General features: G+C 47.8%; 1 protein-coding gene across 8 annotated transcripts in view; it reads right to left on the minus strand.

Moving 5' to 3' along the window:
- GOLGA2 (golgin A2) overlaps positions 1 to 14,957 on the minus strand; it is a 38,026-nt gene that overhangs the window by 12,461 nt on the left and 10,608 nt on the right. For 6 of the 8 annotated variants that reach the window (XR_014027981.1, XM_081339598.1, XM_081339596.1 and 3 more), the window contains 14 exons: positions 14,817 to 14,880; positions 13,019 to 13,078; positions 12,202 to 12,282; positions 11,018 to 11,068; positions 9,769 to 9,807; positions 6,993 to 7,055; positions 6,736 to 6,829; positions 6,011 to 6,117; positions 4,801 to 4,859; positions 4,562 to 4,703; positions 1,866 to 1,958; positions 1,620 to 1,727; positions 1,445 to 1,535; positions 353 to 702 (listed from right to left, as the gene is read on the minus strand). Coding sequence is in view for 7 of the 8 variants with exons in the window: in XM_081339598.1 (XP_081195724.1) it covers positions 353 to 702; positions 1,445 to 1,535; positions 1,620 to 1,727; positions 1,866 to 1,958; positions 4,562 to 4,703; positions 4,801 to 4,859; positions 6,011 to 6,117; positions 6,736 to 6,829; positions 6,993 to 7,055; positions 9,769 to 9,807; positions 11,018 to 11,068; positions 12,202 to 12,282; positions 13,019 to 13,078; positions 14,817 to 14,880 (1,402 nt within the window). In the remaining variant the exon portion in view is untranslated. The remainder of the gene's footprint in view (positions 1 to 352; positions 703 to 1,444; positions 1,536 to 1,619; positions 1,728 to 1,865; positions 1,959 to 4,561; positions 4,704 to 4,800; positions 4,860 to 6,010; positions 6,118 to 6,735; positions 6,830 to 6,992; positions 7,056 to 9,768; positions 9,808 to 11,017; positions 11,069 to 12,201; positions 12,283 to 13,018; positions 13,079 to 14,816; positions 14,881 to 14,957) is intronic. The other 2 variants (XM_081339594.1, XM_081339595.1) reach the window with 2 other exon arrangements.

Genomic DNA, 14,957 nt, shown 5'->3' on the forward strand with positions numbered 1-14,957 from the left:
GAACATTTTGACCTTAACATTAGAGGGGTTTTACTCTAAACAGGCAGTCTTCCACTTACGACCGGCCGCTTATCAACCATCCAAAGCTATGACCTACTTAAAAAAGGGGAAATTATAACCAGGTTCCAATGGTCATGACGATGATTTACAACGGTTTACGAGATCCATAGTGAACCCTTGGTTGAATTAACCAAAATCAGGTCTCTTGCATGACTGCTGACGCGTTTCACAATCGTTAAGACTTACTTATGGGCAGGCTACATTACGGTCGTAACTTGAGGATGACATGCGTAGGTCGCCAACAGCTGGATGTCGGCTTCGGATTGGGGGTGGGGGGTGGGGAGACACTCACCAGTTTGACAAACCCATTCTGCAGCTCCGCCAGCTGCTCCTTCAGCTCCCGGTTCTGGGTCAAGGCCCGGCTGATGGTGGCTTTGTCGCTCTGCATGTTCTCCAAGATCTGCTGCTTGTCCACAGCCTCCTCGCTGTAGCGCTGCAAGGCCTTCTCCAGCTCTTGAAGCCGCTCCTCCTGCTCCTGGTTGAGTTGGCTCAGCTGCCCGTTGTCTCGCACCTGGGTCTGCCATCGGTTCATCAGCTCTTCCTTCTCCTTCTCCAGCCGAGCCAGCTCCTCTTGAAGGTGGAGTTCTGTCGGCGAGGGCCCCGGGGCGGCAGGGACGGGCTGAGCCTCCTGGGGCTTCACCGCTATGGAATCCAGTGGAGAAGAAAGGCGGGTTATTTACAAGTCACGCCCTTGGATCAAGGGAATTCTTCTCCAGAAACTCAGTGGCAAGCCTAGCTGGAAACAGGATGGGTCTCCAGACCTTCCCACCCACCGTCCCTGACCACCATCTTGGAACAAGCACCCAACGGGCTGCAGCAGAGGGATCTTTCCACCGAGGTACGGGCGTGTGAAGGAAAGACCGCTGGATTTACAATATTCTTTCTATTTTAGCGTACTACAATGGCAATGCACATAGTAATAGTAGGTACGGCTGCCCAAGACAGTCCTATCTGTTTGGTTCAGATAAGATGAGCCAGAGAGGGCGAGTTAGTTCCACACCAGAAAGAAAGACGGAACGGTTTTCCTGCAGCGTCATCCGAGGCCCTCTCCCTCCACCAAAGCTGCCTTGCAAATGGGCATTACAACTGGGAAGGCCCAGCGCCAGCAGGATTCTAACCGTCCACATGAAGCGCCGGATCCTCTCCCCACTGGAGTGGTACCCATTTATCTACTCGCACAGAACATGCTTTCAAACTGCTAGCTGGGGAGGAGCTGAGGCGAGTGACGGGAGCTCACGCAATGCTGGGACTTGAACCTCTGGAGCAAAGACCGTCTCCAGCGGCATTAAGTCAGCGAGCCACTCCGCCCCAATTCAGAAGATGGGTGGGGTGAATCAGGTGCCTGGAAGGAGGTCTTTTGGTGGTTGAGAACACCAGCATTTACCTGACTGACTGCTCAGCAACTCTGAGAGATTGGCCTCCAGCTCCCCAATCCGAGTCTCGCCGAGTTCTTTCTCTCCCGTCAGAGTCCGGACCTGCGGGAAAAACCCAGTTGTGCCAGCCTGAAGGGCAACCTCCAAACCATTACAGAATCAGGAAGGAACCTCGCAGGGCCTTACCTGTTCGGAGAGGAGCTCGACTCGCTGCTGCCAGATGTTCCCTTCCTCCTTCAGCCGCAGGACGTACTGATCCCGTTCGGTCTGCAGTTTTTGCAGAGACTCTGACAGCTGTTCAGCAAGGAAGAAGGAAAGAGAAGAGTCGGGCGGTGCAAACCAGACTCCCGAAAGAGCTGCCGAGAAGAACTGCCATCGGGGCCAAATCCCCGGGCTTCTTCTGAAGGCATCCCCTCTGGATGTCCACCTTACCTGGGCAACTTGGCTTTCTAAGTTGGCTCTTTCCTCCAGGGCTGCCTGCAGCTGCTGGGCAGCAGCATCTGAGATCCCTGGCTGGCTGGAAAACTAGCAGAGGGGTAAAAAAAAACAACACAACACAGTTATCGGAGTCCTTCTGCTTCCATCTTCTTCTCTCCCCTTATCCAGGAGGGATTTTTATAAGGTGAACCTCCAGGATTGGTGCATTGGGCACCAAGCCTTGGTGGAGCAGTGGGCTAATGCCTCCTTAAGTAACACCAGCTGCCTGCAATTAGTGCAGGTTCGCATCCCACCAGGGTCAAGGTTGACTCAGCCTTCCATCCTTCCGAGGTAGGTAAAATGAGGACCCAGATTGTTGGGGGCAATTAAGCTGACTTTGTAATAATGCCGCTTGGGGGTGTGTGTGAAAGCCCTAATAAGCAGGCATATACATAGAATGAAGGCTACTGCTAAGCTTGTAAGCCGCCCTGAGTCTTCGGAGAAGGGCGGGATATAAATGGAATTAAAATTAAAAAAATTTAAAAAAAAATTAAATGAGGACCCAGATTGTTGGGGGCAATTAAGCTGACTTTGTAATAATGCCGCTTGGGGGTGTGTGTGAAAGCCCTAATAAGCAGGCATATACATAGAATGAAGGCTACTGCTAAGCTTGTAAGCCGCCCTGAGTCTTCGGAGAAGGGCGGGATATAAATGGAATTAAAATAAAAAAAAATTAAAAAAAATTAAATGAGGACCCAGATTGTTGGGGGCAATTAAGCTGACTTTGTAATAATGCCGCTTGGGGGTGTGTGTGAAAGCCCTAATAAGCAGGCATATACATAGAATGAAGGCTACTGCTAAGCTTGTAAGCCGCCCTGAGTCTCCGGAGAAGGGCGGGATATAAATGGAATTAAAAATAAATAAATAAATTAGTTACAGCAGTGAATTAGGCGGCTTAGCCAAGCCTACTTCATAAAGTTCTCGGGGGCTGGGGAAACACGACAGGTAGTCAACCCACCCACCGGGAGACAAGCTCAGGATCCAAAAAGAACTTGACAAGACTTGAACAAGGGGCCCTATCCAAGAACACGAAATTTAATGTGGAGAAAAGCAAGGTTTTACACCTGGGCAGGAAAAACCAAAGGTACAAAATACAGATCAGGCGAAACCTGGCTCAAAAACAGTAACTTTGAGAGGGACCTTGGAGTCCTAGCGGACCATCACTTAAGGATGTAAAGGTAAAGGTTCCCCCGCACATGCGTGCTCGTCGTTTCCGACTCTAGGGGCCGGTGCTCATCTCCGTTTCATAGCCGAAGAGCCAGCGCTTGTCCGAGGACGTCTCCGGGGTCATGTGGCCGGCATGACTAGACGCCAAAGGTGCACGGAACGCTGTTCCCTTCCCACCGGAGTGGTCCCTGTTTTTCTACTTGCCTTTTTACGTGCTTTCGAACTGCTAGGTTGGCAGAAGCTGGGACGCGTAACAGGCGCTCATTCTGTTACGCGGCACTTGGTATTCGACCCGCCAAACTGCCAACCTTCTGATCGACAGGCTCAGTGTCCTAACCCACTGAGCCACCGCATCCCTTTACTTAGCCATGGTTAAAAAGAAGAGAAAAATCTGGACATAAATGTATATTAGCCTAAGAGGGACATGTATTGTAAGCAGCATACTATCTTATCTCCTTTTCTTCTCTTTTTTTTCCTTTTCTTTCTTCTTAAGATATGAGAAATGTAAAAGTGTTGGGATGGCCTGTATGAGGAAAAAGACTTAAATGCTCAAGTGTAATTAACTTGGAGAAAATCCTAACTGGTAAAAATGTTTTGAATACTGCGAGGAAAATAAATTTGAAGAAGAATTTTGTAAAGATGATATATGACGAGGCAACCAAGGTGATCGCTTAGGAAAGAAGCTTCATATTGACGTGGTTACTATTTGCAGAAATATTAGAAGAGTGTTTATATCCAACAGTTATTTATCAAAATAATAAGAATTGGAAGAATACTACTGGAAGAAGAGAAAATCAAGCAAAGCTATTATGTGGACTATAGAATTATAGAAACTAATTATTGTATTTTTCTTTTTAAAAAATATAAACCCAGGCAACATGTTGTTTACCAAACATTAAGGTGATTATGTTGAAAAAAAAAATCAATAATTTTTTTTAAAGATGAGCCAGCAGCCGCCGAAAAAAGCTAATGCAATCCTACAATTAGCTCACAAGTTTTGATCATGTGGCTGGGGGGATGCTGTGATGGTTGTGGCAGTGCGAGAACTGGTTCTGAGTCTTCCTTCTTTTTTTCAGGGGCCGTCGTAGCTTTGAACGGTCGCTAGAAACGTGCTTGTTAACTCGAGGACCACTCGTGGTTACAGTAATAAGAGCCTTGGTGGAGCAGTGGGCTAATGCCTCCCTAAGTAACACCAGCTGCCTGCAATTAGTGCAGGTTCGAGTCCCACCAGGCTCAAGGTTGACTCAGCCTTCCATCCTTCCGAGGTAGGTAAAATGAGGACCCAGATTGTTGGGGGCAATAAGCTGACTTTGTAATAATGCCGCTTTGGGGGAGGGGGCGAAAGCCCTAATAAAGCAGGCATCTACATAGAATGAAGGCTATTGCTAAGCACATTGGTTTGTGCTTAAATTGTAAGCCGCCCTGAGTCTTCGGAGAAGGGCGGGATATAAATGGGATTTTTTTAAAAAAAAAAAACCTGGTACCTGCTGAATCAGCAGCTCTGCCATTTCCAGTTTCTTGTGCAAATCCTCCACGTCCAGTTTCATGGCTGAATTTTCAGAGACCAGGTTGCGTACTTTCTCGGACAGCTCCGAGGTCTGTTGCTTGAGTTCTTCGTTGTTTTTACTAGAGGGGGGGAGGAAACCCAAGAGAACAAAATGAAGCCCCCTCCTTCCGTTTCTATAAACGCCCCAGACCAGAAAGCCAAAGGGACCCATCTCACCTTTGCTTATAGATTTCCAGTTTGAGGTTATCCCGTTCCTTGGCTAGCTCTTTGTTGTGCTGTCAATGAAGATGGAAAACCCATCAAAAACAGGCAATTTAAAAGATTATTTGGGAGAAATGTCCCCAAATAAGAAATTGAGAAAGGTTGCGGGTTATCTCGCGCTCCTGGGACGGGCATTTAAAATTAAGGATTCTATGTATAATTTCCCCCCCCCACCCCCAGCATCTGTTGTTATTAAGTATAAAATAATACAGGCTGGCCAGCTCGTCCAATTCCCTTTGCTGCTTTGAAAATAAATAGATAGATAAATCAGGGGTGTCAAACTCAATTTCATTGAGGGCCGCATCAGCATTGCGGTTGCCCTCAGGGGGCTGGGTGGGTGTGGCCAGGGTGGGCGTGGCCTACTGGGTAGGCATGGCTAGAGTGTGTATGGCCTACTGGGTGGGCGTGGCCAGCTCTACATCATTCGCATCAAGGGTGCCTATGGGGGCCTGGGCAGGAGTGGGACAGATCTGAGGGTCTCTGGCAGGAGGAGGGTCTCTGGGCCAGGGCCAAGGAAGTGGGGGCCCTTCCCTCACTGTTTCCAGGATGGCTTCGCGGGCCACATGAAACCACTTCGCGGGCCGGATCCGGCCCCCGGGCCTTGTGTTTGACATGTCTGAGATAGATAGATAGATAGATAGATAGATAGATAGATAGATAGATAGATAGATAGATAGATAGATAGATAAAAAGTGTGGGCTGGGTGGATTTTTTTTTAAAGCAAGCTCTCGTAATGCTGTGCAGAATTGGACGGCGCTCAAGCAAATGTTGCTACAGCAAAATCGAGCCAGGAAAAGCTGAACGTTCACCGATATTCACCGCCCCCCCCCCAGTGGAAACCATTTTGCCTTGTGCCGCCAGAGCAGCAAAGATGATAACAGCTCTATCTGCATTTAATGGCCCTGTTTTCCCTGAAGGGTCAAGCAAGGGTTTTAAGCTGGAGAAGGAAGGGTGGGTGGTTTTTTTTGGCTAAGTCTCTGTTTGAGAAAGACAAGGCAAAGCGTGTGACCAATGGAGCTTGTTTTGTTTTTTTTAAAAACCAAATCCTTATTTCTGCTTGCTTTTGCAAGCATTTGGGGCAGGGAACTAAGGCCCGGCTTTGGAAAGACGGAAGCCACGATGTCAAAGAAGGAAAGGAGGCAAGAGGTGAATGTCTCATCTTTACTTTCTCTGTCTGCTTCTGTTGAACGGAGAGGGAGGAGAGGGTGTATTCCACTTCAGAGACCCTCTGGCGAGATGACTGCAGCCGAGCGGCCAGGTCCTCAGCTTCCCCTGCCCCAGAAAAAACAAAAAAACAAAAACAAAATCAGGGGGGGGGGGCGGGTTCCCAAGGCACCTGAGCCCCACAATGTCTACAGGAGGCAGAGCCGCTTCGGTAGCTAACACCGGGCTGCTCCAAAAAAAAAAAAGAAAAAAAAAGCAGAGGTGGACACGATTTGGTGTCAAGCAACTCCAGGATGAGTTGCTTGAGCAGCGGGCTGGACTAGAAGACCTCCCAAGGTCCCTTCCCGCTCCATTCTATTCTAAAGGCAAGGAAACGGAGCTGGGATAAGTCTAGGTTCAGCCCGTAAAACTGGATTTCTTTAAGAGATGGGGCACAGGATGGTGGGAAAGGAGAACCAGGTCTCTTCACACCACCAGGTGATTAAAATAAGATGGGCAATTGGAAGAGGAGCAATCGAATGCAGGAATCCCCAACGCTACCAGGCTGCAGCCTGTTTGAAACCGGGCTGCGTGCGTGCGAAGCCCCCATTCGCACGAGTGGAAGGTGCAGGCACGTCCCGCTCGCACCGACGGGAGCTGTGCGCATGCCACTCACACACACCTATACGTCGGGCTGGGCCACCAAGGTGGAAAAGGTTGGGGACCGCCCATCTAAAGCACACCCACCTGCTTTCTGCCGGGCAGCCTGCTGCGTGTGGGTAAGAGCCGTCTGTAACTCGGACTTCTCAGAGACCAGGATGCCGATGGTCTGAATGTGGACCTTTGAAGGAAGCACAGGGGGAGGGGAATGAGCTGAGGAACACGCCAGGGACCCAGCGGGTGTCAGAACACGGCTTCCCGCAAAGCCACGAGCTTCCTCCTCTAGGTTGCGGAAGGCCGGCAGGGTAAGGGACGGGAGGCTGATGCCAAAGGGGAGCATCTACCTGTAATTGTTCTCGTAGGGTGGCTTGCTCCTTCGCAAACCGCTGCTCGAAGCCTTTCTTCTCCTGTGGAAAGACAATTTACTGACTCTCGGCAAGATCGGCAGTCAATTTATCGCGCTGAGATCCCCTCTTTAGTGCAGTGTTTCTCAACCTTGGCAGTTGGGAGAGGGATGGAGTTGAAGTCCACCCATCCTCAAACTGCCATGGTTGAAGAATGGAATGGAATAGACTAGAATCGACTAGACTAGACTAGAATATGGAATGGAATGGAATATAGAATAGAATACAAGATGAACAGAACAGAATATAGAAGATGAATAGAACAGAACATAGGATAGAATATAGAATAGAATATGAATAGAACAGAACAACAAGAATTGGAAGGGACCTTGGAGATCTTCTAGTCCAGCCCCCTGCTCAAGCAGGAGAACCTATACCATCACAGACACTGCTTTTATTATATTCAGATATTGCTAAAACTGCTCTGGCCCAGACGCAACGTTTAAAAGCTTCCTACAGGGAGTGCAGAATTATTAGGCAAATGAGTATTTTGACCACATCATCCTCTTTATGCATGTTGTCTTACTCCAAGCTGTATAGGCTCGAAAGCCTACTACCAATTAAGCATATTAGGTGATGTGCATCTCTGTAATGAGAAGGGGTGTGGTCTAATGACATCAACACCCTGTATCAGGTGTGCATAATTATTAGGCAACTTCCTTTCCTTTGGCAAAATGGGTCAAAAGAAGGACTTGACAGGCTCAGAAAAGTCAAAAATAGTGAGATATCTTGCAGAGGGATGCAGCACTCTTAAAATTGCAAAGCTTCTGAAGCGTGATCATCGAACAATCAAGCGTTTCATTCAAAATAGTCAACAGGGTCGCAAGAAGCGTGTGGAGAAACCAAGGCGCAAAATAACTGCCCATGAACTGAGAAAAGTCAAGCGTGCAGCTGCCAAGATGCCACTTGCCACCAGTTTGGCCATATTTCAGAGCTGCAACATCACTGGAGTGCCCAAAAGCACAAGGTGTGCAATACTCAGAGACATGGCCAAGGTAAGAAAGGCTGAAAGACGACCACCACTGAACAAGACACACAAGCTGAAACGTCAAGACTGGGCCAAGAAATATCTCAAGACTGATTTTTCTAAGGTTTTATGGACTGATGAAATGAGAGTGAGTCTTGATGGGCCAGATGGATGGGTCCGTGGCTGGATTGGTAAAGGGCAGAGAGCTCCAGTCCGACTCAGACGCCAGCAAGGTGGAGGTGGAGTACTGGTTTGGGCTGGTATCATCAAAGATGAGCTTGTGGGGCCTTTTCGGGTTGAGGATGGAGTCAAGCTCAACTCCCAGTCCTACTGCCAGTTTCTGGAAGACACCTTCTTCAAGCAGTGGTACAGGAAGAAGTCTGCATCCTTCAAAAAAAACATGATTTTCATGCAGGACAATGCTCCATCACACGCGTCCAAGTACTCCACAGCGTGGCTGGCAAGAAAGGGTATAAAAGAAGGAAATCTAATGACATGGCCTCCTTGTTCACCTGATCTGAACCCCATTGAGAACCTGTGGTCCATCATCAAATGTGAGATTTACAAGGAGGGAAAACAGTACACCTCTCTGAACAGTGTCTGGGAGGCTGTGGTTGCTGCTGCACGCAATGTTGATGGTGAACAGATCAAAACACTGACAGAATCCATGGATGGCAGGCTTTTGAGTGTCCTTGCAAAGAGAGGTGGCTATATTGGTCACTGATTTGTTTTTGTTATGTTTTTGAATGTCAGAAATGTATATTTGTGAATGTTGAGATGTTATATTGGTTTCACTGGTAAAAATAAATAATTGAAATGGGTATATATTTGTTTTTTGTTAAGTTGCCTAATAATTATGCACAGTAATAGTCACCTGCACACACAGATATCCCCCTAAAATAGCTATAACTAAAAACAAACTAAAAACTACTTCCAAAAATATTCAGCTTTGATATTAATGAGTTTTTTGGGTTCATTGAGAACATGGTTGTTGTTCAATAATAAAATTAATCCTCAAAAATACAACGTGCCTAATAATTCTGCACTCCCTGTACAGTCCTTCCGCAAACAACTTTTCAGAAATGCTGGCGAAGAGAGGCTGGGAAATTATCCTGGGAGGGTGGTCTCTGCTCCCTTATATTTTTACTACTAAGCTGGCGCTCGGTTTTATTGGGTGGACTCAGGTTATTGCCCTGCTAACCCATATCTTGGTTTGGAAATGCATGCTAAATTTTTGTTAATTTTTTTTTAAAAAAAACTAAGTGAAAAGGAGTAAGGTTTTTCGAAACAGGAAAACTCCTTAGCTCAGCAGACTAAGTTCAAACAAAGTGCAGAATTAGCCTGCACGCTGAAGGACAGGAACAGGCTGACACAGCCCCAAGCAGCAGCTTTTACATTAAGAAAATGACACAATCGGACCGCTGTAACTTGGTCAAAAGCCACACAACTGTGAGGAATGGAAGGGGGGGGGGAAAGAGTGTGTTTTGTTCTTCACGCTACAAAGACCCATTCAGACCGAGATTTGGGTGGAATGGATCCATATGAAATGGGTTGTAATTTTTAAACATTTACCCTGGAGGGTAAATGCAATTTCACAATCCATAGGATGGGGTGGGGTGGGGTTGTCTACAAATTAAGTATCGGTAAAGCAGCTGAAACCCTCCCAAAAGTTTAGAAGACAGAAAGGGGGGGGAGGGGAAGCAAAATAACACATTTTTGTATCTCTGGAATATATCTTCCTCCCATTACCTTCTCCAACTCATTCACAATATCTTGGTTCTGCTGTTTCTGTAGGAGGAACAAAACGGAGACACAAGGATCACTTCTGAAGCTAGGCAATGCTGGCTAAGGTTTTTTTTTTTGGGGGGGGGGAGGATCAACACAGCTCAGGTGACAAAAGTCAGGGCCAGCAGAAGCACCCCAACCTGGGTCCCCCAATCCCTGCCGTGTTGCAACAGAAATGATTTCGGGGTATAGGTCACAAACATTTGTTTAGCGACGGCACTGAAAAAGGTGACTTGGGATTTACGTGCCTGCCTGGTCCAGATACAGGCACCGTTCCGGTGTAAAGGGCTCCACGACTCACCAGAGTGGGAGAAAGGGGGGGGGGGTGTTAATGAGAATTCAAAGGAAAAAATAATAATAAACTGGGGGGGGGGGAAAGCACATGCAAACGAGGAAGGTTTCAAACACAGCAACGCCTCTTTGCAACCCGAAAACAGCCCTTAGTTGCACGGAAGGAGGCAAGCAGGAAGAGAAGTGGCAATAAGCGATGCGACAAAGACGGCCCACGTGGGCTTCCTCACGGTGCCACAAGAGTAGAAAAAGTAGCCGGCTCATCTTAGTTTGGGTCTAGCCAGCTCTGCTCTTGCTGACAGAGTCAACATGGAGTAAGTGACAGAAAACCTGGGCTGTTCTCTTCTGGTGAGCACGGCCTTCAGGATCTCTCTTGCCGTTGGACTTAACCGGGTTCCACTCTCCCTGACGTGGATTCAACCTCTGATGGGTTGAATCCGGTTGGTGACCGCAGGCGCCAGGGCAGCGAGGCGGCTCAGCGGTTAAGATGCTGGGCTTGTCGGCTGGAAAGCCAGCAAGCCAGGTTTGAGACCCGAGGTCCGTGCGATGGCTAAGCTCCCGTCCTCGCCTCAGCTCCTGCCCAACTAGCAGCTGGAAAGCATGCCAAGGCGAGCAGATAAATAGGTACCACTTTGGTGGGAGAGGAAGAGAGCTCTGTGACATCGTGCCGGCCACGGAAATGTCCTCGGACAGCGCTGGCTCAATGGCGTAGAAACGGAGATGAGCAGAGCCCCCTGGAGTCAGCAGCAACTTGTAAAATCTGCAAGGACTCCCTTTATCCTTTTCCCTGCAGCTTCTCCCGCCCCACCCCACCCCCGCCCCACCCCCCAAAAGTACCTGGGCGCAATCCTGCGGTTTCTTAAGTTACCTGGCTGCTTCTATTCAGCCCATCCTTCCTTACGTTTGTTGGCAAATTTCTCACCTGCCTGGCAAATTTCTGCGTCGTCCAACACGCCCCTTCCTGACAGCTCTGCTACGAAAAGGCTGAAGGTGAAATACCTACTGGTATTAAACTGTAGGGGGATTCGACAGACAGGTGGAGGTCAACTTGATCTTGAACCAGGGGGCCGTTGGGGAGACAGGCAGAAAAGCCCCCACGTCAAATTAGGAGAGGCAGGACCAAATGCGGAGAGACTCAGTCAGCAATTAGCCAGTGAGCCCTTTAGACCAGGGCTTTTCAACCAATGGTACAGGTACCACCTGTGGTACGTTGGCACCTGGCAGGTGGTACGCGACCGTCCTAGAAAAGTGGTAGTGGGGGAGGGGAATGAGCTGAACTGTTGGCAGCACCGCACAAGCCTGAGCGAGAGGCGGCTGGAGCTGCAGGGCTGTTGGGGCTCAGCGGAAGCGCCAGGATCAGCGCCAGGCTCCAACTGGAGCTCGGCGCTGATCCTGGCGCTTCTGAGCCCAGAAGAAGCGCCGATCAGCTGGAATGTTGCAGCATCTCCGAGGTCTTGTGATTTACGTTCAGATGCTTGGCAACTGATTCATATTTATGACGGTCACAGTGTGTCCCAGGGTCATGTGAAGTGACCAAAACCTGCTGCAACCACCCAGCAGATTGGGGGGAGAGGGAAATAAAAACCAAACACCCCCCCCATCCCCCTGCCAATCCTCAACAGAAATGCTCACAACCATGAAAACCTCGGACAGGAGGAAGAGCGCCGAGCGCCACTGGGCGGGCGGGCAGGAGTCTTGCTCGGCTGTGGCTTGGGGGGCACTTTTTTCAGGGCCATTGTAACTTTGAACAGTCACTAAGCGAACTGTTGTAAGTCAAGGACTACCTGTACTTCATCATTTTTTCCTTTTTTTTTTGATCATCAAGTTTTTGACACCTTGCTAGGTGACTGGTGGTACTAGGATGTTGCCATATCCTAAAAGTGGCACAATGGGTGAAAAGGTTGAAAAGCCCTGCATTAGACACTGGCTGGGTGTGAAAAGATAACCCTGAACAAAGTTTTCATTGGGGTTCCAGGTACCAAAGGATGCTGATTAATTGGTCACACAGCACACCTTGTCTTGTGGCACCGTGAAAGGATGGCGTCGGGAGAGCAGAGGAGAGCAGCCAGCCAAAGCCAAATTGGTCAATCTAGTTGGGTTCCTTACCAAGTCCTCTATCTCTGCACCGAGTTGTTTGTTTGTTAAATTGCTGGAGTCAAAAGCTACTGCCAGCTCCTGGTAACGGGTCTGACGGGGTACATGCAGACAGCCAGCGGTGGAGGAGGAGGAGGAGGAGGAACAAGAAGAGTAAGAGAGAGAGAGAGAGGGGGGAAAAAGGCAAAACACTTATTTAAAAAAAGGGGGAAAAATTCAGTAGTTTTGTGCAACTCCTCCACAATAAATAAATAAATAAATAAAGAATCTCAAACTCATCTTCCTCTGCATCACGTACTACAACCCTAAAACCCTCATCCCATTTCAAAGTCCAGGCTGCTGACCGAAGCTCCATTATGTTAAGGCCGGGCTGAAATTGCAATCTAAACGTAACACCATTTCTTTCCTGCCCAGGCGATGCATCTCAAAAGCCTCTAGCCCAGGGGTAGGCAACTTCGGCTCTTTTATGACTCATGGACTTCAACTCCCAGAATTCCTGAGCCAGCCATGCTGAGGGGATAGGGAGAGGTTTCCCAGCTGAGCCATGCTGGCTCAGGAATTCTGGGAGTTGAAGTCCATGAGTCATGTAGGGGCCAAAGTTTCCTCCATGCTGACTCAGGAATTCTGGGAGTTGAAGTCCATAAGTCATCAAAGAGCCGAGGTTGCCTACCCCTGCTCTAGCCCAACCCGAGCTCTTCTAGTAGGAAAGGCAGCCCCGCCAGAACTCCCTCTAAGCAGCGTGCCCAAAGGCATTGTGGGAGCTGCAGTTTGAGGTGGGGGAGAGGAACACATTAGGGAGGGATGGTTACAAAACGCAGGCCGGACCTACCACCATCTCTTTCATATCCGCCGACGGCGTGACGTTTTCTCCGTTGATGTAAGTCGTGCTCTGCAAAAAAAAAAGAAAAAGAAAAAGAAAGAAAGAAAAAAAAAGGGTGTGTGTGTCAAGAGTCAGGACCTGGATGCACAAGCCAGGGTCTGTTCTCACAGCTCAATTGGTATTTCAAGGCAATTCAAGGCTGTATCAAAACACTACTGGCTGGTTTTAGCCCATCAAAGAATTTTTTTTAAAAAAAATAATAATAATAATAAGCTGAAGGATGTTTCGGAGCCCTGAAGACAGGCTGACTGATTGTCTCAGCTCTCTTCTCCTTTCAGTATCGTTCTATTTCCCTGGATCCAATCTCTGCTTAGAAGCAAGGCCGTTTCCTATTTTTTTTGAAAAAGGCTTAAGCCTTGGAAACATTTTCACGCACAATTGCCATGGACCCTTTGGCACAACTGCTTTGTTGTTTCACTGTCAAGCTGCCCAGACTGACATCTGTCAGAAATGGTGTAGGGTTTCCTGCTCGGGCGGGGAGTTGGACTGGATGACCTCCATGGTCCCTTCCAACTCTGTCCTGTCCTATCCTATCCTATCCTATTCTATTCCATTCTATTCCATTATTTATTCCCTATTCTGTTGTGTTCTATTCTATTCTATTTCCTATTCCTATTCTATTTCTATTCCATTCCACTTTACTCTACTCTATTCTATTCCATTCCATATATTCTATTCTATTCTATTCTATTCCTCTACTCTACTCTACTCTATTCTATTATTCCATTCCATTCCATTCCATATTCTATTCTATTCTATTTCTATTCCATTCCACTTTACTCTACTCTATTCTATTCCTCTACTCTACTCTATTCTATTCTATTATTCCATTCCATTCCATTCCATATTCTATTCTATTTCTATTCCATTCCACTTTACTCTACTCTATTCTATTCCATTCCATATATTCTATTCTATTCTATTCTATTCTATTCCTCTACTCTACTCTATTCTATTCTATTATTCCATTCCATTCCATATTCTATTCTATTCTATTTCTATTCCATTCCACTTTACTCTACTCTATCCTATTCCACTCCATATATTCTATTCTACTCTACTCTACTCTACTCTACTCTACTCTACTCTACTCTACTCTATTCTATTCTATTCTAATTCCTATTCCTATTCTATTCCTACTCTACTCTATATTCCATTCCATATTCTATCCCATTCCAAACTCTGATCATCAGGAATTCCTATATATCTCGAGGGAAGAAAATATTTGTAGCTCAGAGTTGAATTTGGGGTTTTTTGGGGTGCTAAGCTGGACTGTTTTCCTGCAGACATTTCACGACCCAACTAGGTGCCATCGTCAAGTGTTGGAGGGGAGCTAGCTTCTACCCATTGCTACCTTCTAGCACTGATGATCCCTAGATGGGTCGTGAAACATCTGCAAGGAAACAAGCCAGCTCAGAGAGCACCAAGGACCCCCGAGTCCTCCTCCTCCCTACAAACCTCACCCCCTTCTAATACTGATGATGTTACCCAGTTGGGTCGTGAAACATCCGCAAGGAAACAATTCAGCTCAGAGAGCACCAAGGACCCCACAGTCCTCCTCCTCCCTACAAACCTCACCCCCTTCTAATACTAGTGATGTTACCCAGTTGGGTCGTGAAACGTCTGCAAGGAAACAATTTAGCTGAGAGAGCACCAAGGACCCCAGGCCCCTAGTCTTGCTTCCAAGCTTCCACTACACCTAAGAGCAATAACCTAGAGTGTCAAAGGTGGGCCCCTGACCTCTTACCTGGCTCACCATGCCGTTCAACTGTTCGGAGAGCTTCCGGAGGCTCTCCGTAGCTGAGAGGGACCTAGAGGAGAGATCGAGGGATCAATAAGGAAGCTGCTATTCAGTGGCCAGGAAAAAGAGAAGGGGGACAAAGCGATT

Source organism: Vipera berus (assembly GCF_964194415.1).
Source record: "Vipera berus genome assembly, chromosome: 15".
In the NCBI taxonomy this organism is placed as follows: Eukaryota; Metazoa; Chordata; class Lepidosauria; order Squamata; family Viperidae; genus Vipera; species Vipera berus.